Source organism: Sturnus vulgaris, chromosome 21 (genome assembly GCF_052056855.1).
Source record: "Sturnus vulgaris isolate bStuVul1 chromosome 21, bStuVul1.hap1, whole genome shotgun sequence".
NCBI lineage: Eukaryota > Metazoa > Chordata > Aves > Passeriformes > Sturnidae > Sturnus > Sturnus vulgaris.
The window spans coordinates 9,931,121-9,956,348 of NC_142263.1; the positions used below are offsets into that span (position 1 = coordinate 9,931,121).

At 49.5% G+C, this 25,228-nt stretch overlaps 1 protein-coding gene across 1 annotated transcript in view; it reads left to right on the plus strand.

Annotated features, from left to right (window-relative positions):
* The window catches only part of GALNT17 (polypeptide N-acetylgalactosaminyltransferase 17), a 208,048-nt gene that overhangs the window by 119,852 nt on the left and 62,968 nt on the right, over positions 1 to 25,228 (plus strand). Inside the window, exon 6 of the mRNA XM_014881477.2 lies at positions 15,827 to 15,944. Within this exon, the coding sequence (XP_014736963.1) occupies positions 15,827 to 15,944 (118 nt within the window). The remainder of the gene's footprint in view (positions 1 to 15,826; positions 15,945 to 25,228) is intronic.

Here is a 25,228-nt window from a genome sequence, read left to right on the forward strand (position 1 = left end):
GCTGTTAGCCAGGACACCAGCCTCTTTCTCTTCAGTTTAGTTTCAGCTTCCCTTAAAATTCCTGCTGTTTATCCACTTTGCCCACACGGGAGCCAGAAGCTTTCCTGCTCGTTTCTGTCAAATTAAATTAATGGGGAGAAAAAACAACCACACAGATGCTCCAAATCCCAGGCTGGAACTGCAGTTTTGGCTCTTGCATCTCACTCTCAGTGTGGTTCAAAAGCAACTCTGGAGGCACTTGGGGCACTCAGAAAAGGCAAAAGAGCAGCAATTTTTGTGTTTAAAGGAAGAGCTGAATTTTTCAGCCAGCTCGGAAAGGTGAGCTGTGGAATCTGGAATTCGGGGGTGTGTGCATGTGTCCTGTGGGAAATCAGTGCACAGGGGTTTTCCAATGCCTGCATTGGCCAGATGAGCCTTTCTGCTAAAATAATTGTATAAAAAAAGAACTGGGAAGCTTCTGGGAGTGTGAGGGAGGTGCCTCCCCCAGCTGCAGCTCCCAGCAAAGCACCTGGGAGGGGCAGGGATGGAAGCCCAGTCCAGAGCCCCGTGCTTTGGAGATGTGACTCTCTTGGGGCAGTTTGATGTTTCTAACATCACTCAAAGTCATTTCCTTCTTTGCAGCCAGCACAGGGCCTGGAGAGCAGCTCCAGATCTAGCGGCCCCAGTCACAAATGCACTGGGGTGAGCTTGTGCAGCCACCCAAGGGCAGAACCTGTGGGTGCAGATCCCAGGTTTGTGCAGGGAATAAGGAAGGGAGAGGGTGCAGCAGGCAGAGCAGGGCACCAGCCAACTGCTTTTACCCTCTGCTCATTGCACTGCCGAGGACCACGAGCTGAGGGGACATGAAATGAATTTGTGGCTTTAATCATGTCTAAGAACCCAGATTGTCCTTCTGTAAATGGCTTTGATTTGGCTTTTTGTGGGCACCTCAGACCCTTTCCCTTTCCTTTCCTTTCCTTTCCTTTCCTTTCCTTTCCTTTCCTTTCCTTTCCTTTCCTTTCCTTTCCTTTCCTTTCCTTTCCTTTCCTTTCCTTTCCTTTCCTTTCCTTTCCTTTCCTTTCCTTTCCTTTCCTTTCCTTTCCTTTCCTTTCCTTTCCTTTCCTTTCCTTTCCTTTCCTTTCCTTTCCTTTCCTTTCCTTTCCTTTCCTTTCCCTTTCCTTTCCCCTGGGTTTCCAGGAATGCTCCAGATGAAGGGCTGCAATCTCATGGTCAGGGTGCATCATTGGTGCTCTGGGCATGAATTTCCTTTGTCTCCCAAAAGCTGTTGGAGGGTGGGAGGAGTTCCCAACGCTGCAGGTAGAAGGCAGCAGTTTTGTTTGGCAGTGTTGATTACAATGAGCTGGTTTGGCCTCAGTGGAACCAGCTCTGGGTTTTATAAAATCAGGGATGTGAAGCTGTGGGAGTTCAACACCAAGGATGTGTTTAGGATTTTGCTGAGTTGAAGAGAAGGTCAGGAGTAAGCACTGATCCTATGGAAAATACAGATTTTGGGATTCTTTCACATCTTCTAACTGCAAACATTGCATTAGGTGCTGTTTGCAGGATTAGGGCCAAAATTGGCCAAACTGTTTCTAAATGCTGAGGGACAGAGAGCTCTGGGATCCCAGCACTGGATGAGTTTTGAGGTCCTCCTACCCCAAACCAGTCTGGGACTCTGTAGAGGTTCAGGGTTTTTGATGAGGACAAAGTTTTGGTTTGGTTAATCCCCAGGCTGGGAGATTTTGCCCCAGGATAGATTATTTCAGTGCCTTTGCTGCCTTTTAGTGCTGCCCAGCTGCAGGAAGGGAGCAACAATTTCTGGGCATATGAATCTGGGCAGCGTTTTGTAGGACAGAACTCTTGGATTTTTTAAAACTGCCGGGTAATAATCTCTAAAATGCATCACAAGCCCTCAGTTTGGGGTTGGATGGTTCTCTTAATTCCCAGTGAATTCCTCAGTGAGAGCCTGCCAGCCACAATTTGGTGTCACTGTGGCAATGTCAGTGTCAGCTCTCAGAGCAGCTGTGGGGTGAGCAGGTTGTGCAGCTCAGCAGCAGCACTGAAGTGCTCAGATGTGTTTCAGGTGGGGATTAGGAACCTTTCCCTGGCAGCCTTGTCCCATGGAGGTTATGCACACGTTTATCCCACAGCTCAAGGAAGGTTTGGGGCTGTCTTCAATCCCCTCCTTAACATTTCCACCTCCTGCCCCTGCATCTGGCGCCCAGATGTTGCAGCTTCTCCTTGGCTCTTCCCTGCTCTGCCTCAGGCTGTTTATCAGCACCTTTTTTCTGATTAAAATTCCTGATTAAAGCTGAAGTGGAGTGAAAGTGCTCCTGGCTCTTCTGGCACGTGGTGCTTTGTAGGAAAAGGGCACCCAGGGCAGAGTTGTTCCTCCCTGGAGTAAAACCAGCAGCAGGTCCGGGCACAGGACTGGATTCTTTTGTCTTTCCTTCCCACTGCTGATTTTCCACAAGCAGGAAACCTCTGCAAAGACACAGCATAAATGCAGCTCAGGTTTGTCCAAGAATCAGAGGGCAGTTGGATTGGAATTCTTGGAGCATGTCCTGAGGGAATGAGCTCATGGCAGCTCCTGGTTTGGTTCCCCAGCCTCTTCATGTGCAGGGCTCTGCAGATGATCCCCTGGCAAAGGTTCCCTGCTGAGCCAACTTCTTTTTAGGGCTTCTGAAGGCACTGAAGTCCCCCTTCCTCCAGTCCTTCTCAGCCTGTGGATTCCATCAGTCTGCATTTGTTAGAGGCTGCAGCCTGCTGGAGCTGTGCCAGGGCACACTGCAGATCCTTTCCCCTGGAATCTGACACTGCTCCACTTCGAGACAAAACACAAGGAGGGCTCAGCCCCTTGGCCACAGAGCTCCTGGAGTGTGAGACAGATCCCTGCTGAGCCAAACGGGACTGGTGGAGCCCTTGGGATTCCCTGTGCCAGGGGGGCACCTTGCCCTAGGACTTGGGAGCAGCTCCCTCTGCTCCCAGCTGCATTTTTATCCATCACGATACAAACCCAGCCTGCAGAGCTGGGAGGACTGGCTAGGTGACAGGCAGGTCCCTCCTGTGCCTGTGCCAGCCCTGGGATTGGGGAAGCAGAATTCCTTTGTCCCCCTCCCTCTCAGTCCTGGAGTTTTGTTGCTGGTGGGTTGTGAGCTGCAGGAAAGCTGTGCAGACACAGGAGTGTCCATTCCTGAGTGCTTGGTGTGCAGCAGGGAATGGGTTCTGCTCCTTGGGGTGACACTGCAGGGGACAGGGCCCTGTTTCCTGCATTCCTTTTGCTTCCTGAACGCTGACATCAAACAAGCTCCCCTCGTGCAGTGTAGAATTAAATCCTCGCTCTCCAGGTCCAGTTCTTCTTGGGCTGATGCCACCTGGACACCCGGCTGAGCCCTTTCATCCCAACTTGTCACCTCATTGCCAGGTGACAGAGGGCAGGAGCTGCCTGGGGATGGCCCCTGGCTGCTCAGCCTGTGAGCCAAACACATTTTTTAAAGTTTTTCCTTACACAGTTCATACAGGAAGGTGAACTCTTGCCTGGACCCAGGAGCTTGCTGAGGGTTTTGCTAATGACTTTGAATCCAAGTCTCCACTGGGAGAGGAGGCTCCAGAGGGCTGGAACTCCTCTGCTCTGGAGCCAGGCTGGGAAAGCTGGGGGTGCTCAGGATAGAGATGAGGTTTTGGAGAGACCTCAGAGCCCTTCCAGAGCCTAAAGGGGCTCCAGGAGAGCTGGAGAGGGACTAGGGACAAGGGATGGAGGGACAGGACACAGGGAATGGCTCCCACTGCCAGAGGGCAGGGATGGGTGGGATATTGGGCAGGAATTGTTCCTGTGAGGGTGGGCAGGCCCTGGCACAGGGTGCCCAGAGCAGCTGTGGCTGCCCCTGGATCCCTGGCAGTGCCCAAGGCCAGGCTGGACATTGGGGCTTGGAGCAGCCTGGGACAGTGGGAGGTGTCCCTGCCATAGCAGGGGGGAAGGGGGTGATCTCTAAAGTCTCTTTAAAACCAAACCATTCTGGGATTCTGTGATTTAAGAAAAATCAATGCGTTTTGCATTTGGTGATTTAAAACCCCCACAAATAACAAGCCAAAGCAAACTAAAAAAGCAACATCAGCACCCTCCCCATTCAAAAAAGGAATGTAGAAACCACAAGCAGCTGTCCCAGAGGGGGCTCATGGTGAGTGAGCCCCAGCCCAGCAGAAGTCAGTCAAGGCTGTGCTGGTGCTCAGGGTTTGAAGTCAGGAGCTGATCCCCAGCACTTTTCTGGTTGCCCTGTGCCCAGCATTGCTCCACTCTGCCTTTTCCAAAAGCTCTTGCATCACTTTGTGCTTCCCAGCTCGTGCAGCTGTGGGAGGAAACCCAGATTTCCATGGGTGTGATCAGTGTCCTGGGATGGGATTTCAGCTTTGGGAGCTGTTAGCTCTGAGTTGCCTGACCCTTAAACAAGCAGTTGAGATAAATCTCTCTGCAGACATCAGCCTCTGTTTTTTGTGGTTGGGTGGATCTGCATTAATCCAGGTGGAGGTGAGTCCAAACCATCCTCTCCACCCCTGAGTTCCCTTACCTGGCAATCATCTTTACCAAGCTTGCATTTACATTTCACTGCAGTTTTCCCCATTTTCATTTTTCTTTTCCATCAGCTTCACTCGGTGTTTTAAACAAAACAAGCCCCAGTACTGAGCAATGAGAGTGACATTTGCTGATAAAGGCTGGAGGCACAGGATGGATCTGCTGTGTTTCCCAGGAACTGTGCTGCTGTGCCAGGGATGCGTGAAGGGGGAGATAAAACTGGGAGCTCCCTCCCCACCAAGAGCTGCTATCGAGGAGGTGTCACAATAAATGCATTACTCAGCTCCTCCAGGTGCTTTCACTGCTCCCTCATTTCCCAGGGAGTGGAGCTGTCAATAACCATTCCTCACACCCCATGATGGGGACGGAAATCACTCACCTAAACTCTGTCTGCAGGAATTTCCCTGGGATTCCCAAGGGCTTGAGGCTCCTGGATCTGTCTCAGCCATTGCAGGGATCTGTCAGAGAGCACCAGGGGCCGTGCAAACCCCCAGCAGTGCCTGGAACGTAGAGCTGAGCAGGGATTGGGGTTCAGGGGCTGAGGGTTTCAAGGGAACTGGGGACAGTGGGTGAGCTGTGCTTGTACTGGAGGTGTGAATGTGACTGTGCAAAATCACCCCAAAGTCACCCCAAAGTCACCCTGTGGTAGCAGAGAGGCTCTGGGGCTGCTCCCCCAGCTCAGCCTGACCTTACCATGGCCTCAGCCTTTCCCTGCTCTGCTGTTCCTGCTGTTTCCTGGGAGCTGACAGGGACCTGAGCTCTGTTCTACCTGTCAAGGGAATTCTCAACTCAGCCTTGTGGCAGGCCACAGTTCCCTTTGTGTGTTTGTCCCCAGATGCACAGCTCGGGCTTGCAGCATCTTTGTTCCAGGCAATGATTTGCTCAGGGAGATTTCTCTCCTGATTCCTGCAGTTTGGCTTGAGTGTTCAAAGATGAAAAATGGTGTTTCAGTTGTAAGCAGGGCAGGTTTGTTCTGCAGAGATGCTCACCTGAGCCCATCTTCACCTTCAAAAATCAATGTATTGTAGTTTCTTTCATCTGATGTCACTTGGAGCAAGTGTAGGAGCTGGAGGAGCATTTTGGTGGAAGATAGGTCAGAAATCAATGCCCAAATCCCAGTTTGGGTACCAAGCTCAGGCTCAGGCTGTTAATCCTGATCCTTCAGCCCCAGCTCGGTGCTTTAACCAGGGCGTGGTTGTTGTTGTACCTGAGACAAAGAGAACTTTGTTTACCTGTGAAATTTGCTCATTGTGATTTTTCTGCTCAGTGGAAAGGAAGAACACGACTCAAAATCAGTCGCTTGGCTGCCCTTGAGAAAAAATATATTCATGTTAAAAACAGCAGAGTAAATAACACATCCCTGTTAAGTGCCTGATAGTTATACATACTACATCCCAGAGTAATTATCATTTAATTAACACTCTGGCAACAGTGGAAGGAGATGGAGTAACAGTGCAGTTCTTGCTGAAGGGTCTGTTCCTGCTGAGGAATTCCTGGAAGGGCCCTTCAGGGAATGTGAGCAGCAGCAGGAGCCAAAGCCCCCAGGGCAGCAGGGACCCAGAACATGCAGGGCTCCCTTTGCTTTGGCCACAGGGAATGAGGTGCTCCCCCCTGCAGGGCAGTGGGAGTGGATTTAGGATTAGATCTGGGATTAGATGAGCACATGCAGTCTTGGCCACCCAAACTCTGGTCACCATCTGAGGGGTTTCTAAGGAGAAATGTTTGGCCCCTTTTTTCTTTGCTTCTTCCTGCACTTTATTTTGTTGTCAGTCAGATTGTAAGTGCCAAGTGTTAAAGAAATCAGTGTTATTCCTCTTTGAATATTTTTCTATTCAATACAAATATCTATTTCCTCTTTATTCCACCTGATCTTTAGGGTTTGGGGTGGAGGGGTTGAAATAAGATGGTCTGCAAGGTTCCAACCCAAATCGTACTCTGAAATAAAAGGCCACAAAATCTTTCTTCTTCACAGAAGTGAAAGCTCAGCATCCATGTGCTGTCACTGGGGGTTTTGAAGTAGTGCAAACTCAAATCCTTAAATCTGAGGTTTATAATCAGACTTTATTGTCCTCTCGAGGAGCTGAGGACTGGTTTGAAGGTGCTGTGAGCTGGATTTCAGTGGCTGCCAATTACACAAATGAGCTTTTAAACGACTTCTGGGGAACTTTGCAGCCACTGGCTGACTTTGCCCTGGGGAGTTGTGCATCCCTGCTGTGGAATAAATAGGTCAGATTTGCATAGGCAAACACTGCCAGTTTAATGGAGATTCCCGTGGGATTGAAGTCCCCAAGGAGCTCTGAGGAGGTGCTTGAGGCTGGGCTGAGGTGGCTGATGGTCCCTGTTGGGGGTTAATAAAGGGAATAAAAGGGTTGATAAAGGTGTGTGCTCTCCTTCCCTGCCCCATTCCAGAGCAGCAGCTTTCCTGAGCAGGGATCCACAGCTGGGGACTCTTGGATTTCCTCACCTCCCAGCTCAGATTCAAATTTCAAACTGCTTGCTTTTCTCAGAGCTGTATTTGCTGGTGGTGACCACGCTTTAATGGCTGAGACAGCAGCAAACACCCCTGTCCCTGCTGGAGCCCAGCCTGGCCTCAGCTCCTGGGGATGTGCTGGAGCATTTCCAGATCTGCTCTGAGAGCCACACCTTTAGGGACCAGCCCCAGAGAGAAAATGAAAGCAGGTTAACCAGATCCTGAGCCTTCCTGACTCCTCATCTCTGCTGATCTGGGCTCTCTTTTGTCCTGCCTTGATTTGCAGTTTCTTTCCAAGCAGGGAAAATGTTTTTATTTCATCTTCTATGCACTTTTCAGTGGCTTCCAGTATGAGCCAGTGCATATATGAAAATCTTGCTCTGCTTTATCTCAGCCCCAAGCCTGAGACTCTGTGTGTCCTCTTCTGTGGGAGTGCCCCTAATAAATCCCAGTGAGTGATCATAATTATTCCCCAATTCTGCCTTTGTGGATCAATGGATTAAGGGTCAAACCCCTGGCATGCAGATGTTTGCAGATGTGCTGTAGGGGCTGTGGGAAGGAGTCTCAGCCCCCTGAGCTCTGGGGACAGTCCCTGTGTGCCAGAGGGGCCCCCAGGTGTGAGGGAGGGGACATCCCTGAGTGCCCCCAGCAGCTCTGCAAGCACCAAAACTGGGCTTAAATGAGGAATCCTCTTCCAAGTCCACCCCAAGGGAGAATCCTGCCATGGCAACTATTCCCTCTGTTCCCTACAGCACCAAGGCTCATTTTTAGGTAATTATCAAATTAACTTTGGCCAAAGTGGCTCCTCTGGGGTTTGTACTCTGGGACTCAGAGTGCAGCCCCCAAACACTGCCCCTGCTGTGGCACAGAGCCCAGGAGCACCAGGGCCATTGGAGATGTCACCTGGAGCTATTTCCAGTGATGGAGAACAGCCCCAAACACCTTCTGCACGTTCTCATGGCCCTGAGCAAGGCTCACCCCAGCTCAGGGCTCTTGGCCTGGAAGGGTTTTCCAGGTTGGTGCCTTTTGGGAGCTGCGTGGGAGCAGGAGGGCTCCTGCTGTGGGAATGGAATCAGCCCCAGTCCTTGGGCTGGAGTTTTACAGCAGGTGACAAAACACAGGGAGCTGGGGACAGTTGCTCCCTGCACATGAGCATTTTGGCAGCCTAGAGCAGCACATCCATCTGGGGAGTGCTGTACAAAGTGCCCGGGGCATGAAGGAGGTGTCCAAGCATCCAGGGATAGTCAGTGCTGGGACATCCTTGGGGTTTGAGAACACACCAGGAAGGAAAAGGCTTTTAGGCAGTGGCTGAGGCAGAAGTGTCATCCTGGAGGGGGAGTTTTGTCGTTGAGCTTGGACAAGGAAATCGAAAGCAGCAGTGGTTCCCAGGCTGGGCACAGGGTGGGCACCAGCTTGTGATGCTGCTCTAGCAGGGGGTTGGCAGCAGGGCTGGGAAGCAGCAAAGCCTTGCTCAGGTTGTTACCCACAGTGCTTTTCTCACCAGGGACTGAGGGGTCTGGCACTGCAGCAATATCAGCAGTGAATGCAGCAGCCCCAATGGGGAAAGCACTGAACTAATTTATAGATGGTTTTTCTCAAGAGCATCCAGATGTTAAACTCACCTGACAGAGGAGGAAACAGAGTTACAAAGGAGTTAAATGCTTTACCTGAAGTCCCAGAGGAGGCAGACAACAGTGACAAAGTCAAATGTGTGTTCAGCAAGGTCACAGGCATGGGTAGATGTAAGAGGTATTTTTAAAAATCCAGTTTTCACAGCCTCCTTGCCATAAAAGTTTAAGTGGTATTAATCGCCAGTAAATTCAGCAAAGCCATTCAATCCAGCATCTCTTTTATGTAGTATCTCTTATTTTTAATTTGTTTCACAGGTTCTGTGGTACTTAGCAACAGCAGGGAAACAAACCCATTGGAAACAGACAATTAACCAAGGGCACTGGGGCAGGAAAACCAGAATTGCTCAAGGAATAGCTCTTGGAGATGCTGCCCTGGGGATGAGCTTAAGGAAGGGATGCTGCTGGGGACTAAGATTCCATTCCTTCATGGACATTTGGTTGCATTCCTGGGGAAGCCATCCAGCCTTCTGTGTTCCCCTGGCAGTGAAGGGGAGCCTGGCTGTCCCCAGGAGGGGTCCCACAGGGATGTGTGATTCCCCTTTGGAGATGTGCTTTGTGTGTGACACTGGATTTCGGGCTTTTGCCACCAGGCTCCTGCCTGGGCAGTGCCAGCAGCCACCTCCCCTGGCTGCCCTGCCCCTGCCCTTCCCTTCCTGCAGAAATCCCTGGCTGGGCTCACTTCCAGAATAAACCCTGCTCGGAATGAATCCTGCCTGCCTGGGCTGCTTGGGGCTGGGAGGAGCTGGGATGGGGCTGAGGTGGGGGCACCACATGTTTGGGGTTGGGAAAAGCTGGGATGGGGTAAGGAAGGGGTGGGATGGAGGCACCACGTGTTTGGGGTTGGGAAGAGCTGGGATGGGGTAAGGAAGGGGTGGGATGGAGGCACCACGTGTTTGGGGTCGTGGCTTAGGAGCCCATGGGGAGAAGGCTGAGGGGGCCAGGGCCAGGCAGGAGGTTCTGCCTCACCCTCACCTCTCTGCTGCCTCCTGGGTGTGGCCCAGCCCTGTCCGGGCACAGGGACTGGGATGAAGCTGAGGAAGACAACGGGCAGGGCCAGCTCTGGCTCCGGGTGTCTGGTTTGCTCTGCCTGAGCCCATTTCCCTGCACAGGGATTTCTGTGGTGGCACTGCAGTCCCGTTCCAGGGACAGGCTCGCTGCAGCCCCGGGCTCTGCCTGAGCTGTCCCATCCCAGCCTGTCCCTCCAGGGCCAGGTCAGGCTCTGCAGGGCAGTGCCTGCCCCAGCAGCCACAGCTGCAGCTTTCTGTGACTTCTTCATTCCTCCTCTTCCCCTGCTCCTCCCTTTCTCTGAGGGAGCAGAGGTTTCCTCCGTGGCTTTGCACAAGGGATGGCTGCAGGAGCCCTGAGAACAGGGATGTCACCTGGGGGTGGCCTGGGGACACTGAGCAGGGATGCTGCCCCTCAGCCACCGCAGGGCTGTCCTGCTGAGCTCCCACGGGGCCAGGTGGTGCTGCATGGGCTGGGCTGGGCTGGGCTGGGGGCAGTGAGAGCTGGAGGCTCCATGCTGGCATCCCTGATTGCCAGGGAATTCCACGGCTGCCAGTGGAGCAGAGGGTTTGGATTCTGCCCTGGGCCAGGCTCTGCCTGGCCCTGTTTGATGATCAGAGGGCTCGTCCTTAATGCCCCATCCTTGCATTAAATTTCCACACAAACATTCCCTTGTCTAAACCTGTGCTACTCATCCCAGACTTTAATATTTATTTACTCTCTGAGCACAGAGGGGACAGCACTAAGTTGTTTCTTTTGCAGGCAGGTCCTAAATATTGCCTCTGGCCAAGAAAAAATCCAGGGTCTTATCAGAGTGCCACATGAAAATAAAGATTGTGTTCTTCCCTTCCCTGCTGTCATCAGGGAAATCATTGATAGGCCACTAATTAAAGCCACAGGCCTTAATTTGATAATTTACCTGACATTTTCTGCATATTGTGAGTTGGTTGAATTTCAGCCCTGGAGCTCAGAGGCTCCCAGAGTTTCCTGCTGAGATGCTGGATCCCACAGTGAGCCCCAGCTGGCTCGTGGAGGTGCAGGGAGGCAGCAGGAGTGGGAAATCCCAAAGTGGAAAATGGGATTGTTCCCCTGAACCCCCACCTGGAGCCCTGCACAGTTCTGGGGTCCCCAGCATGGAGCTGTTGGGACAAGGCCAGAGGAGGCTGTGAATGATAAAGGGACTGGGGACAGGCTGGGGAATTTGGGATTGTTCAGCCTGGGGAAGAGGAGGCTGTGTGGAGAGCTCACAGCACTCCTGTTTTGGTTTTAGTTTACAACTGGGCAGAAACACTAATTTAGTGTAGTGGTTTAGATTTTTTAAATTTTAATATACTTAATTTTTTCTGTGAGATAGGATTAGGAGTAAAAGTAAGGCAGGTTTAAAACTTAAAGGGTATAAATAAAATTTTATTAACAATATAAAGAAATAATAAATTCAGAATAAAATCTTCAGACCCCTCCTTTTCCCCTCTCCCACACCTTTTTCTTCTTTTTAACAACATACAGAAACACAGTTAGTTTTCAACTTAAATTTTTTTTTTAAAGTTCACTTTAGGGAGAGGAGTCTCCCCTTTTTAGTCTATAGGAACTTTTCCACAAGAAGGAAAAAAACCAGTTTTCTTGTGGTTTTACTTTTTAGGAACAGCAGCCACCCGGGAATTTTCAATTTGAAAACTCTAATTTTCACAGCCTTCCCAGAAGCTGTGCTTGTGGGCCATGTTCAACTCATGGGGAATTCACTTTTAAGAATTCACAACTGCCCAGGGTCTGAGGGGGCCATGGGGCAGCCAGAGAGGGACAGGCTGGGGAATGGGGTCAGAGTGCAGAGGGCAGGGTGGGTGGGATATTGGGAAGGAATTGTTCCTGGGAGGTTCACTGGGGGTGGGCTGGGCTTTGCACCTCTCAGTAGTGCTTTGTCATCAGTTTTGTTTGTTTTCTTTCAGGGCCAGGATTGATAGAAAGGCAATTGAGGCAATTCTCGTGTTTGGGCTTGGATGTTTATTATATCTTATCAAAATTTACAGGAAGTGTGACAGCACCTCCAGCTCCTTGCTAGAAGTGGGAAAATGGCTCCAGCTGAGCCTGCTCCAAGGCCTTTTAAAGCCAAACAAACCAATAAAAGTTTAACACCTCCATTATTGATCCTTTTGACCCAATCATGGATTCCCATGACCCTTAGAGTGACATTGACTGACCAACCAAAGGTCACTCCTGAGTTCTGTGAGGAAGAAGATGAACAAAGAAAAAGACACCACCCCAAATTCTCCATCTTGTCCCATACCCACCCCTGTACTGTAAAAGCCTCAAATTTAAAACCCATCACCCACACACCTAACCCACCACACATTTGTGATTTCTAACTCATTATTCACATTTCCTGGAAGCACAGAAAGCTCCAAAACTCCAGATTTCTGAGATCCAACAATTAACCTGGCACAGGTTATTGCATGGATTCCCCATCCCTGGCAGTGCCCAAGGCCAGGCTGGATGGGGCTTGCAGCAATCTGGGATAGTGGAAGTTGTCCCTGCTGGGTGGAACTGGATGAGTTTTAAGGTCTTTCCAACCTCACTCATGATTCCATGATTGTAAGATGTGTGAGTTCAGTGTGTTGAATTAGGAGTGCCAAGGCTGGGGAGGGACAAAGAATTTCCTTCTGGGCAGGTTCAGGACTGTCCCAAAGCTCCAAGTGTGGGCCAGTGCCTTGTGGTGTGGCAGGTGAGCAACTCCATGATCCAAGTTTATTAGAACCAGCAGCAATTTAACAGGAATTGGACACTCTGGAAGTTCTTCCAGTCTGTTCTCAGCCTCTTGAAGTTGATTAGTCGATCCACTAATTATTTTTTTAATATCTTTTTTCTACATATTTTATAACCTGCTCTTTAGTGTAAAATTGGAAGCCAAATCCAATTGTGGGGGGAAATTAATTTCCTTGAATTGAAGGAGTAATCTCCTTGAGACTTTTTAATCATGAGATGATAACTGTGAGCTGAAGAAGGAAGACCATTAAAGTAACTTAATAGAGCAGGATAAACGTTTTTCCCTGTATCTCCTTCATCTTTATTTAGAGATCCATGAGGAGGATTTTTCATAAAAGCTGCTTTTCTTGACCTTTCTTCACTTGTTCTATAGAAGAACCAACCAAAAGAATGGCAAAGAAGTAACACTATGGAGTTCTGGATACAAACCCAGCAATTCTGCTCAACATCTCTGCTCTTCCTTCCTGCCAAATTCTGCTTTTCCTTTCTCATTAAAGGGAGAATAGCTATCAGGACAAATAAAAATGCATTTGGCTGAGCTGGGTGATTTTTAAAAACAAGCTGTGTTAATGCTTTTAATTAAGGGGCAGAGGAACAAGAGGCTTTATCAGCTCTTTGTCTGCAGGCCATTATTTCGTTGGGGATGAGCAATCCATTATTGTCAGCAGCCACCTTTTTGAGGGATTTACTCCCAAATCAAATGGTGTTTTTATTTAAATTGTTGAGCGCTGCTTGATTCCTCATTTATGTAATGTGGAGGTATTGTTACAGAGGAGAATGAAGCACTTAATTTGGATTGCTTGAGGGACCAGGAGCGGTGCCTTGGGAGCTTCCTGGTGTCCTGGGCTGGAATGGGATGTGCAGCACAGTGGGAAGGGGAAGCTTGAAGGTGAAGTTGCTAAATCCCAGTTAAGCTGCTTCCAAGAGAATTTTGGGAAGGATTGATGGTTCTGTGCTTTATAAAGTGAAGTCATGTTGTGAAGTCTCAGGAAAGAATTCCTGGCTGTGAGGGTGGGCAGGCCCTGGCACAGGGTGCCCAGAGCAGCTGTGGCTGCCCCTGGATCCCTGGCAGTGCCCAAGGCCAGGCTGGACATTGGGGCTTGGAGCAGCCTGGGACAGTGGGAGGTGTCCCTGCCATGGCAGGGGTGGCTCTGGATGGGCTTTGAGGTCCCTTCCAACCCAACCCATTCCGTGATTTGTAAATAAGAATGGAAGGAGCTCTCAGGGTACAGCTCCTGTTCATGGCTCCTGAGCTCTTTCCAGTCCAGGAAACCTCGTTTTCCTGCTTGTGAGTTCCCACTGATCCACATTATTGGGTTCAAAATGCAGTTTCCTTTGTCTGAAACTTTCTCCTGGATTCCTTTTCTGGTTTTTACCTCTTCTCTGAGTGCCTCTAACAGTTTTTGACAGGAGAAGTCAGAGGTTTCCACACCTATTCCCAGTGGAGGAAATGAACTGGGTTGTTCGTACTCTGGATAAAACCAGAGCAATTTTCCCTTCTCTTAAATTCCAGGAGGTAATCTAGGATAATGGAACTATTAGATTTGGCATCTGTAAGGTGCTTATCATTTCAGAAGGAATTGTTTCCGTTAATGGCAGTTAACTTGCTACAAATAAAGCAAGAGAATTGAAATCTTAAGTACCAGAATGGCAGCAAACCATGAAACATTATCCTGCTCCGTGGAAGGAAGGCTGAGCCAGCTGTCAGGGAAGAAATCTATTGGAAAAACTCTCTGATGGATTCCAATTGGAACTAATTTAACATGGAAGCAGCATGCAGCTCTCCTATTTTCTATTAGAAATATTAACGTGTCTATAAATAATAATATTAAAGTGGGCAGAAGCTTTCATCCAATGAACTCATGGTTTTCATCAGGATGAGTTTGGTGGCTGTTGGTGGAGCTGAGCTGTGAAATCCTTGGAATTCCTGAGCTGCCCTGGGACCCAGGAGCTCCTCTGGCAGATTTGGGCACTGTGTGAGGTGTGGATGGAGAGCTGGAGCCTGAGCCTTGATGTGAGCCAGGTCTGGGGAAATTCAGGGCTGTTCTCCACCTCTGCAGGCCAGACCTGCTCAGTCCAGCCTTGGACCTGCTCCATGGCGTGGGCAGGGCTGGAATGGGCTTTGAGCCACGATTTGGGGACTGCTCTTATAGCACAGGATCCCATTGCCCCATTCCTACCTGGAGAGCACCTTCCCTCTGGAGAACAGGCATTCCCAGGGGCTGTGGGATTTCCATGGGCTCACAATGGTGATGGCCATCCCATCCCCCTGTTCAGAGCTCAGAGCTGGGGTGGGCAGGGGAGTCCTGGAGCTCCCAAAAAGCCAGAAAAATGGAAAATTCACTGGCACCTCCCTGCTGGACTGAGTGGATCCCTGGTATTTTTCTTTACAGCATGGATTCAAAGAGCAGCAGTCAAATGGGAGAATGCTTTTTCTATTTCTATTTCAGCACAGGGAATATCCCAGGGGCAAACTCTGCACACACCATGGCAGCAGCAGCTGAGAGTGTCCCCAAGCAGCACCACTCAGGATTGTTCAGTGCTGGGCTCTGGGCAAAGTGCAGTTTTATGGACAGGGTCAGAAGGGCTAAGCACTCAAAAAATCCCCTGAAATATGATCTCAGAGTGTGTGAATGAGAACTGCATCCTCATCTCAGGGCAGCTGGAGCAGCTGGAGAGCTGGTCCAGAGCTTTACAAGTAATGAGGGTCATTAGTAAACACAACCATCTATAATGTCCTTAAAATTGCACAGTTATGACAAATTAACCCCTGGCACTGTGTTTTCCCTCCCTCCTTGTGCTATTCCACTGATGCTCCCAGCTTTGTGTGTTATTTCCCTGCCCAGCCCCTGTTCCTGGCTGCTCCTCAGTGTGAGCTGAGAGCTCTGAGCTGGAGGTGCAGGATGGATGTGACAACTTGATCCCTAACCCAGAGCCCTGCTGGTACCGGGGGAACTGGGAAATGACCCCACAGATGCTTCTGCAAACAGTTTTTAAAGGATTTGCTTCTACAAATTTGCAGTGAGCTTGTTGCTGGTGGTGATGGCTCCTTTGTGATTCCAACTGGAAACGCTCTTTTCTGGAATTCCCTAAAAATACCCATCCTAAAGTCTGCACTGTTCCATGCTGGAACCAAGAGAAGAGAAAGCCATTATTGGATTTCCTTCATTTCTGGGCAGAGGTTGTGCCCTTGCCCACAGACACCCTGAGGTATTTCCAGAAAAGCACAGCCTGAGAACTCCTCCTTAATTTAACTCCAGGAAAACCTTTCTCCAGTCTGTACAGGCTGAAATGAGCTGGGATTTTGGACAATTTATTGTAGTGATAAAAAAAAAAATCTGCCTGTCCATAAGTGTGATTCCTGTGGGTTTCTGCCTGTCCCTAAATGTGATTCCTGTGATCTCTCCCTTGCAGGACCCCTGCCATGATTGGCTGCTCCTTCGTGGTCAACAGGAAATTCTTTGGGGAGATTGGGCTGCTGGACCCCGGCATGGATGTGTATGGAGGGGAGAACATCGAGTTGGGCATCAAGGTTTGTGCCACCTGGGCAGTAAAATGTCACCTCAGTGTTCTCAGGAGCCCAGAGCTTCCACTGAGTTGGCCTGAATTACTGAAATCCTGCAGGGGAGCTGGGAGGTGATGGCATTCACAGCATTTTAATTTCACTTTAAGGGAGAAAAATGATTTGGTTTTAGGGATGAGTTTAATTTTTTTTCCTTGGATTCCAATCTGTGTGATCTGATGCAAAAGCTGCTGAAATGAAAAAGCATTTCCAGCTTGAACCTGGTTGTGTTGTTGCTGGAAGTTAGAGGGATCTTAAAGACCAGGAGAAGCAAAGTTGGGTGAACAGTGTTTGGGGGTGCTGGGACTCCTGTGAGTGTCTCAAGAAGACACAGCTCCTGCAAATATTTCCCAGGCATTTAGCATTTGCAAATGCAAGGTGTTCACAAGCACAAAACCTGCTTTGAGCAGTGGAACTCTATGAGCCAGGATTTCAGAGCTGCCTCCCCCCTGACTGCATCCCTTGATTACTGTGTACAATATAAGATCTGGCTTAGTGATTCAAGTGTTTACACACTCTGAAGTGATTCATAAGTGATGAATTCCATGTTCAGGGTAAGCTGGGATGGCAGAGGCTGTGGAGATTCTCCCAGGCATGGTTGGGAGTACAACACTTGTACATTAACGAGCTGATGGGGGGAGGCTGGAGACTTCTAACTGGAAAATTGCATTGATTGTGCTGTTGTAAAAATGAAAAATCATTCTTCAGCTCAGAGATTTACCAGAGGATATTTGCTTTGCTGGCAAGGCACAGGAAATTTAGGAAATCTATTGTTGTTGGCTATGGGGAGCAATAATCTCACTTAAACAAGGGAGTGGAAATTAAAGGCTTTCAATGTGCCACAGAGCTCCTCTCCTTGTGAAGTAATTACTGCTCATGCTGCAGTGGGGCTGCAGAGATCCTTCTCCAAACCCAGCTTCTCTCCTGGCTCTCCTGGTCTGTTTGGATTTGGGATTTTTGGTCTCATTGTGGACCTGCTCTTCTCACAATTATTTTGCTCATTTGTCTGGTTTGGGGGGATGTCATTGAAGATTGGCTTCTTAACTGGAAATATCAGAGGGATGTCTCAGAGAAAGAGGTGAGCTCTTCTTTTTCATGTGCTGATCTTTTTAGAAAGGCCAATAATCATCCCTTTGGGAAAAAAAACCTAAAAAACCAAAAAACCTTTCTCTTCCCTAAGCAACTTTCCCAAGCTTGAGTTTCTAAGCCAAACATTTTCACACTGATGCTGTGTGTTCTGGTCAAGGCTTTTAAATTATTCGTGGTTGTGAGAGTCAAAATACTTAGAAATCTGCCTTGTAAGACTGCATAGAAAATAGAATTTTAAAGATTCTTGAGCTCCAAAAATCTTTTGGGGGTGTTTTGCTGTTTTGCCTGAGAAGGAGCCGTTTGGAGCCCCAAAAGTAACCTGGGGGTTTCTCGGTGTTTTCAGTGATTCCTCGATGTAAATAATGCAGAAAGTGTTTCTTTTTGATGATGGTGCAAATTCCATCATCGTTTTGAGAATCCTGGGACACTTTTAAATGTTGTATGGATGTGATTGTCCCCCTCTGCTCTGCACTGGTACAGCCTCACCTCAAATCCTGGCAGCAGTTTTGGCACCAAAATATCTGAAAAATCTAAAGCCAGAACTGCCCAAATAGCAAAAATGAAATAATAAATCCATAAATCCATGGAGGCTACAGTAAGGACATGGAGAATTTGCAGTGTTTCAGGAAAAGCACAAACTCAACCTGTTATGGGAAATTAAATCAAGGAATCTGAATAACAAATTGAAACAAAGACTTGAGAAAGTTGGGCTGGACTAACCCGTAAAGGCCAAAGCCTTTGCTGTTTTATTAATGTGCTTCAGGGTGGGGGAGTCCCCATTCCTGAGGGGTTTAACAGTGGGGATGTGGCACTTGGGGACAGGGTGCTGGTGGCACTGGTGACCTTGGCAGTGCCAGGGGCATGGCTGAACTCAGAGATCTCAGAGAAACTTTGCAGCCTAAGGAACTTCATGATTTTGTAAGTGCTGTAAAATCAGCTGTACTGTGCCTGATGTGGGGAAATATCTGGGCCTTATGTTTCTTTCAGCTGCTGAGTTCAGGGAGCAAAATGAGAAAAGTCCTGCAGGAGTTTCTTAACCCCCCCCCCCAAAAGCCCCTAAAAATCCAGCCCTGTTGGTGCCATTCTCAGGGTGGCTCTGGGCCCCTGTGTGTGCACTCTGGGATTCCACAATTCCATGGCTCAGGGCTCCCATCCTGGAGATGTGGCTCTTTCTCCTGTGTCTCCTCCTCCAGCTCAGCTCCTGCTCTCTCTGAACAAGCTTTGGGCCAGCTCTCCAATCCTTTCCTGTTCTGGAGGAGATCCTGCTCTGATTTCATCAGCCTGCTGCCCAATTCTCATGGCTTGAAAATGCTGCTGCAGGTCCCTAGCAGCTCCAAGTGGGAATTTTGGCACAGAGACTTTGTTCCCCATCCCTGCTCCTCCTGCTGGAAAGTTTTCATTTCTTTTGGAGCTGTTTGTGGCCCTGGGTTTCAGGGAGTGTGACTAAGTAGGGAGGCTGCCTGTGCTCTGTGCCTGGCCTGTGCTCTGCAGGGAGGCTTTAATGGCTTTTCATGGTTAGTCACAGCCATTCCTTACAGATGCTCCAGAAAATTCTGTGTATGTGTTGGAATAAAGATGCCAAAGTCTGTGCCATGGCTGCTGCCACGCTTTCGAAGTCTGGGATGGGCTGCAAGGTTGTTTTCAGAGTGTTTTCTGCTTGTGTCATGCATTGCTAATTAAAGTTATTTGAGTTGTCTTTTCGAGATTAATTTAATCAATAGGGATATTATTACTACTTTGATGGTATCATTTGTACAAATTGTCACTTGAAGAAAGCAATTAACAGAGAATGCTTATTAGCTGGTCCATCCCACACCTTATTTGTGCAGTAGGAATTGATTATTGGATTCATTAAGTCAAGCACAATTCAGGGATCCCTTGGAGGTTTAAGCACTGACTCGAGCTGCTTTTACTGCTGCTGCTAATTCAGCTGAGGGTCGGCTTGGGGCCTTAAAAATATTTCCAGAAGAAAAGCATGGCATCTCCTCTTAATATCCCAGACTTTTTTTCCCCCAGATTTGTCCTCTGAATCCAACAAGGCAGATCACTGGTGCTGCCAAGCCAGAGGATTTTTGTGCATGAAGCACATGGAGTGGCATTCCCATGGCATGGGAATCATGGAATGGTTGGGTTGGGTTGGGAGAGATGTTAAAACCCATCTGATCCCACCCCTGCCATGGCAGGGACACCTCCCACTGTCCCAGGCTCTCCAAGCCCCAGTGTCCAGCCTGGCCTTGGGCACTGCCAGGGATCCAGGGGCAGCCACAGCTGCTCTGGGCACCCTGTGCCAGGGCCTGCCCACCCTCACAGGAACAATTCCTGCCCAATATCCCATCCATCCCTGCCCTCTGGCAGTGGGAGCCATTCCCCTTATCCTGTCCCTCCCTCTCTTGTCCAAAGTCTCTCTCCATCTTTCCTGCAGCTCCTCAGGTCCTGTAAAGCCACAGTGAGGTCACTCCAAAGCTTCTCCAGGCTGAACAATCCCAATTTTCTCAGCCTTTCCTGAGTGCTCCATGTGGAGCTTTGAAAATAAAAGGGTAAAACCAGGCCATGTTGTTGTTAGAGGGGATTTTAGCAATCAGAGCCTCCTCCTGCAGCTGTTCAGGACAAAAGTGACCCCCTGCCCTGGCAGGGACATTGATCCTCCTGGGGGTACCCCAGCTCTGTCCCCTCAATTTCAGAAACCCTCAGAAGAGATTCAGTGACATTTCAATGGCACACATCTCCAGCCTGTTCTGTTGCTATGACTGTGATTATTCACGTGCTGAAATATTGAAAGGGTCAGGCAAAAGAATACAAGGAAAACTGTCAGAGATGTGTTTAAGTTCCACACAGGAGCCTGACTCTGCATCCAGAGAATCAAATCCTTCTCTTCCTGCATGCATTTTCCATAAAAAGATGTTGTATCTTTCTGTTCAGAAACAAAAAGTGAGGATGTTCAGAGCAAGCATCTGTGGGGCCTGAGGTGAGGGCTGGATCCCCTGGGAGCAGAGGATTCCCCGTGGGTGGGAGCAGAGGGAGGATGGCAGAGCTGCCAGATGGGAGAATAATGCTTTGATTTTTTTTTTTTGTCCTCTGTTTTTATAAAAGTAAATACACAGCAAACACAGATTGTCCTTTCCAGCCTCACTGGGAGCAGAGTCCATGTAGCTTTACCTGGAATTGTCATGGAGGGTGGTGGGTGGGAGTGTAATGGGGGTAGTTTGGTTTGACAGACAGGTGTCTGCCAAGAAAGCAGGAGCCTCTCTTTAAAATGGGGAATGTAAACCCCCTCCCTCTAAATTATTGTAATTTTAAAAATAAGGGGTTCTCAGGCAAAGCTATGGGAATAGGAATAACAATTCTTTACTAGGAAAATTAAAATAGAAATCCAGTATTACAAAAAATAATACACTGACAGAGTCAGAATCCAACCTGACACCCCTCTAGTCAGGGTGGTGGTAGCAGTCCAGTGAAGTGTTCTTGTTGCAGCAGTGATCCTGTAGAAAGGTCTGGGAGCTCTTGTCCTCTGGGATCCAGTGGGAAAAGGCTGCTCTGCTGTTCCAAATCTCACCTTTGATCTGGGTAGGAAATGTTTGGCTCCTGCCCCTGGCTGGAGCATCTCCCAATGGGATGATGGAATTTGATCAGCCCTGCCCTGGGACTGCATGGCCATGAACAGGAGAGATCTCCTGGAGGGAGGATGGGCTGTGGAAAGATAAAGAACACTGCCCCAGCTGGGTTAACACATGGCCCATGAGCAGAGGATATCTGCACAGAGATCAGGATCACTGCCCCAGCTGGGTTAACACATGGGGACAGAATACAAACTGCTGTCACATCCTGTGCTGTAACCTCAGACAGGGGACACTCAGATTTCATTGTAGGATGGAGGTTTTGCTGGGTTTGTGCTTGCATGGAATTTACATCTAAAAAATAATTAGTGCCTGCTACCAAAATGGAAAAAGCATCCCAGGTTAGGGTGGAATTTGTGTTTATAATGTCACATTTTGCCTTGGCCATGTGTCTGTGGAAATGGGGTTTGCTGGGATTTTGATCACCCTCCAATGTCTCTGTGTCCCTCTTGGTGTTTCTGGTCAATGAATTACAGTCTGGGAGCAGGCAGAGGGAGCTGACAACAGCCTGCACCCTAAATCCCACCAGTGCCTGGTGTGAATGTTCTGGGGCTGCCAGCTCACCTGGCACGGCCAGGGATGGAGGATGTGGAATGTGGGGCATCCAGGAGCTGGGGGTGATGTATTATTTGGGCACCAGGAGGCTGAAAATTCTGTAATTTTTTTCCTGATAAATTTATTAGGCTTTCAGGGCTCATAGAAGTCAGGGATGAATCCAGGTCCTTGTGGGCTTTTTCCCCACAAGGAGAAAACGCTGAATTAGCCATGGGATGAGTCGTGCTGCAGGGAAGGGCTTTTGTGGGAAGTGTGGGAACAAATCAGCTCAGATATCAGGGATGGCCCTGGAGCAGCACAGAGTTTCCTGCAGGTGCCTCCCAGGTCTGTTTGTGGGTGGCTGCAGGGAGGGGGGGAAATATGCCCTGGGTGAGCTGAAAGCTTTGGGATAGAATTTCCAGGGATTTCATTCTCTGAGGACTGTGTCCTGTTCAAACAGCCACTCTGACATTGCTGAGGAGCTGAGACCTTCCCCAAATGAGTGAGATGGAGATGAAGCAGAGCCAGTGGAGGGGATGCTCAAGTGGGGCTGTTGGCAGGGGGGAATCACAGAACCATGGAATGGTTTGGGTTGGAAGGGACCTTAAGGATCATCCCATCCCACCCCTGCCATGGCAGGGACACCTTCCACTGTCCCAGGCTGCTCCAAGCCCCAATGTCCAGCCTGGCCTTGGGCACTGCCAGGGATCCAGGGGCAGCCACAGCTGCTCTGGGCACCCTGTGCCAGGGCCTGCCCACCCTCACAGGAACAATTCCTGCCCAATATCCCATCCATCCCTGCCCTCTGGCAGTGGGAGCCATTCCCTGTGTCCTGTCCCTCCATCCCTTGTCCCCAGTCCCTCTCCAGCTTTCCTGGAGCCCCTTTAGTCCCTGCCAGGGGCTCTGAGCTCTCCCTGGAGCCTTCTCCTCTCCAGGTGAGCCCCCCCAGCTCTCCCAGCCTGGCTCCAGAGGTGTCCCAGCCCTGGGAGCAGCTCTGTGGCTTCCTCAGGACCTGCTCCATGTCCTTGCTGTGCTGGGACCCCAGAGCTGCACTCCCTCCAGCAGGGAATGAAACTCTGTGCTCACCTATCAGGGAAAGAAATGTTGGAGTTAGAGCAAGATGTGGAAAAAGCAACAGGTAAACCACAGAAACCTGGACAAATTTTTAAACCACAAAAACCTGGAGAAATGTTATTTATCAGCCATGGGAGTTGCATCTGGCACTGATCAGTGGGATGGGGCTGAGTGAGGATGGATCAGCTCTCTCTCCTCATCTCCAGGCACAAGGAGCATGGAGCAGCTACCCCAGGCCTGCTGATGCCTTGCAGGACCTTGGAGACTCCTGCAGTTCAGCAAACATTAAAAAAAAAACAACAAAACATCAAAAGAGGTTGAAACAATCAAACAAAAAACCCCACAACTCAAACTTGCTAGAGATATAAACTTAGGATCAGTATTTTATAAATATTTTACCTGTCATACACCAACATCCAGTTAGAAATTGGGACTTAAGGATGTTTCCAAATAAAATTCAAGTTAATTTGGAGGGAAATAAGAGTAGGGTAGGACTGACCTTGGAAAAGCTCTTAGAAATACTGATACACCAGGAATACACAACCTCCATCTGTTTATTTGTACCTGTAGCCCTGTTAGAGGAGATTTTGCTCTTCAGAGTGATTGTGGTGTGGTTGGAAGAAATATTTCCCCTCCTGAACAATATCCAATCAGTGCCTGCATTTATTTTAAGAGCAGGAATGGGCACAAGTGTGAGTTCAGCTCTGAGGTTTGGCATTTGAGCTGTCAGCTCAGGATTTACCGTGGGTGCTTGAGGGTGCTTCAGCTGAAGCTCTGCTCTCCTTTTCTAAACTGGTAAAATGCTTTTCATCCCAGCCTTCTGCAGGGACGTGGAGCAGAGTCTGGATTGTTTCTGAGCAGGAGGTGCTGGGGTGTGCCTGTCCCTCCTTGGGAAGGGACAGGAGGCTCCCAACTCACTTCCCTCCTGAGAGCAGAGGATTTGTCATCCCTGTTACGTGCTGGCAGATGGGACAGGGAGAGCAGGGAGAAAAGACTGATATTTTCACCCCAGCTGATTCTCCTGTTGTCCCTGACAAGTTGATTTTTATGCTGGGAAGACTCTGATGATCTTTGCTGGGAAATGTGACGGCTCTGGCGGTGCAATAACCATGTGAGAGTCACTGGTGGGTGAAAAAATCTATTTCAGGGCTCAGCCATGCCTTGATGGCACTTAAAACTCTGGCAGGTGTCAGCTTTTCAGTGGTTTTCACAGGATTGGTGTCTCTGGCAGGCAGTGGTTGGGATTTGTCAGAGGTTGGTTTAACTGGGCCATGGTCAGAGCCTGTCCAGGGGCCTGGATGGTGAAATCCAGATGTGGAGAGCAGGAACAGCATCCCTGTGGCTGCTGGGCTCTGGGGAACAAGGACAAGGGGCTGGGCAGGTTCACGGGTTTGGCAAAGTTTGTTTTCTGTGTGCCCTTCACCAGTGGCTTTCAGAAACCCTGAGGGAGCTCCTGCCATGCTCAGCTTTGCTCTGACTCTGCTCCTCCTCCTCGACAGGACTCAGCTATTGCTGCAGCACAGCTCTTGGTAGGAGTAGAAATGAGCCAAGACACAAATTCTCATTCAACAACGTGAAAAGGGTCCTGGTTTATTCTTTTTTACAGCTTAGCCATCCTGACTCTGCTACAGCAAGCTCCTCCTGTAGGGTCCTGCTGCAGCTCTGACTGCTGGCTATTCCTGCTAGACTGTGACTGTTGGTTTGCAGACTGTGTGGGGTTACTGTGCTGCAAAGAGAGAGAAAGGACAGCAACACACACGGAGCTCTGTGGGGAAAAAAAGGCCAATTTATTGTACAGACAGCCCGGATTTAAAGTGTGTTAGTGCAGCCAGGACAGGACAGGAGCTCATTGGACAATTGGGAAAAACATCCTTGGGACAGCACCTCAGGATGTGTCCCACGGGAAAGACACCAGGGGTTAATGTTGGTGATGAATTCCACTCTGTTTGTCACCATGTTATCACCCTGGGAGACTCCTCCCTAACTGAAGCTGCAGTCAGCTTGTCAGCCTGGGAATGGAGCTGAGAGTCAGGAGAAATCCAGGCCTGAAAAGAATTTCCAAGCTGTAATTCCCCAGCTCTCTAAATGTGTGTGTCCACAACCCTGAGCACAGCTGTCACCTAGCTCAGCTGTGACTGCAGGGTACAGCAGCAGCTCTGGCTCCATCAGGCCCAGGCTAACCTCACAGCACATCTTCTACTGCAGCAACTCCTCCTTGTTTCGTTCTCTCTGGATCATTCCTTCTTCCTCAGGGCTCCTCTCCCTCCTCCAGGTCCTGTTCCTCCAGGAATCTCCTGGAGCAGCCACCCCACCCCGTTTATCACACTGATCTCTATCAGTCTCAGCCCCATGAGGGCCAGGCTGTTCTTTGCTAATTAGCACAACTGGGATTTACCAGGGGTGAGTTTATCTGTAATCTCTTCTTCTACACCTACAGCTGCTGTTGCTCATTCCACTGCATTTTGGTGAGGTTTGGCTTTCCCCTGCTGTAGGATTTGGCTCTCACTGTCTGCCCACTGAGGCTGCTCCAGGGGCTCCCACACCCAACCAAACACACCCCCAGTGTCCCTTGCTGCTGGTTTCTGGTTTTCCATCCCACGCTGTTTTTCTTGGGCATGACTTCCATCACTTTAACTTCTCCTGGGCTTCCAGCTCCCCATCCTCTGTGGGGAAAAGGAGGCAGCTGAGTCTGCACTTTCCCCCTTTCACTGAGTGCCTGGGGACTCCAAACCTCCCTGGGCACTTCCAGGGCCTCACAGCCCTTTCCAGGAAGAAATTCCCCCTGATGTGCAGGCTGAGCCCCCCTGGTGCAGCTTGAGGCCGTGTCCCTTGTTCCCTGGGAGCAGAGGCTCCGTGGCAGTGACTGGGCTGCATCCCCAGGGAACACCCAGTGCTGCCCCATCAGGACTTGTCCCCAGCCATTCCTTGCTGCTGTGGGGAGGA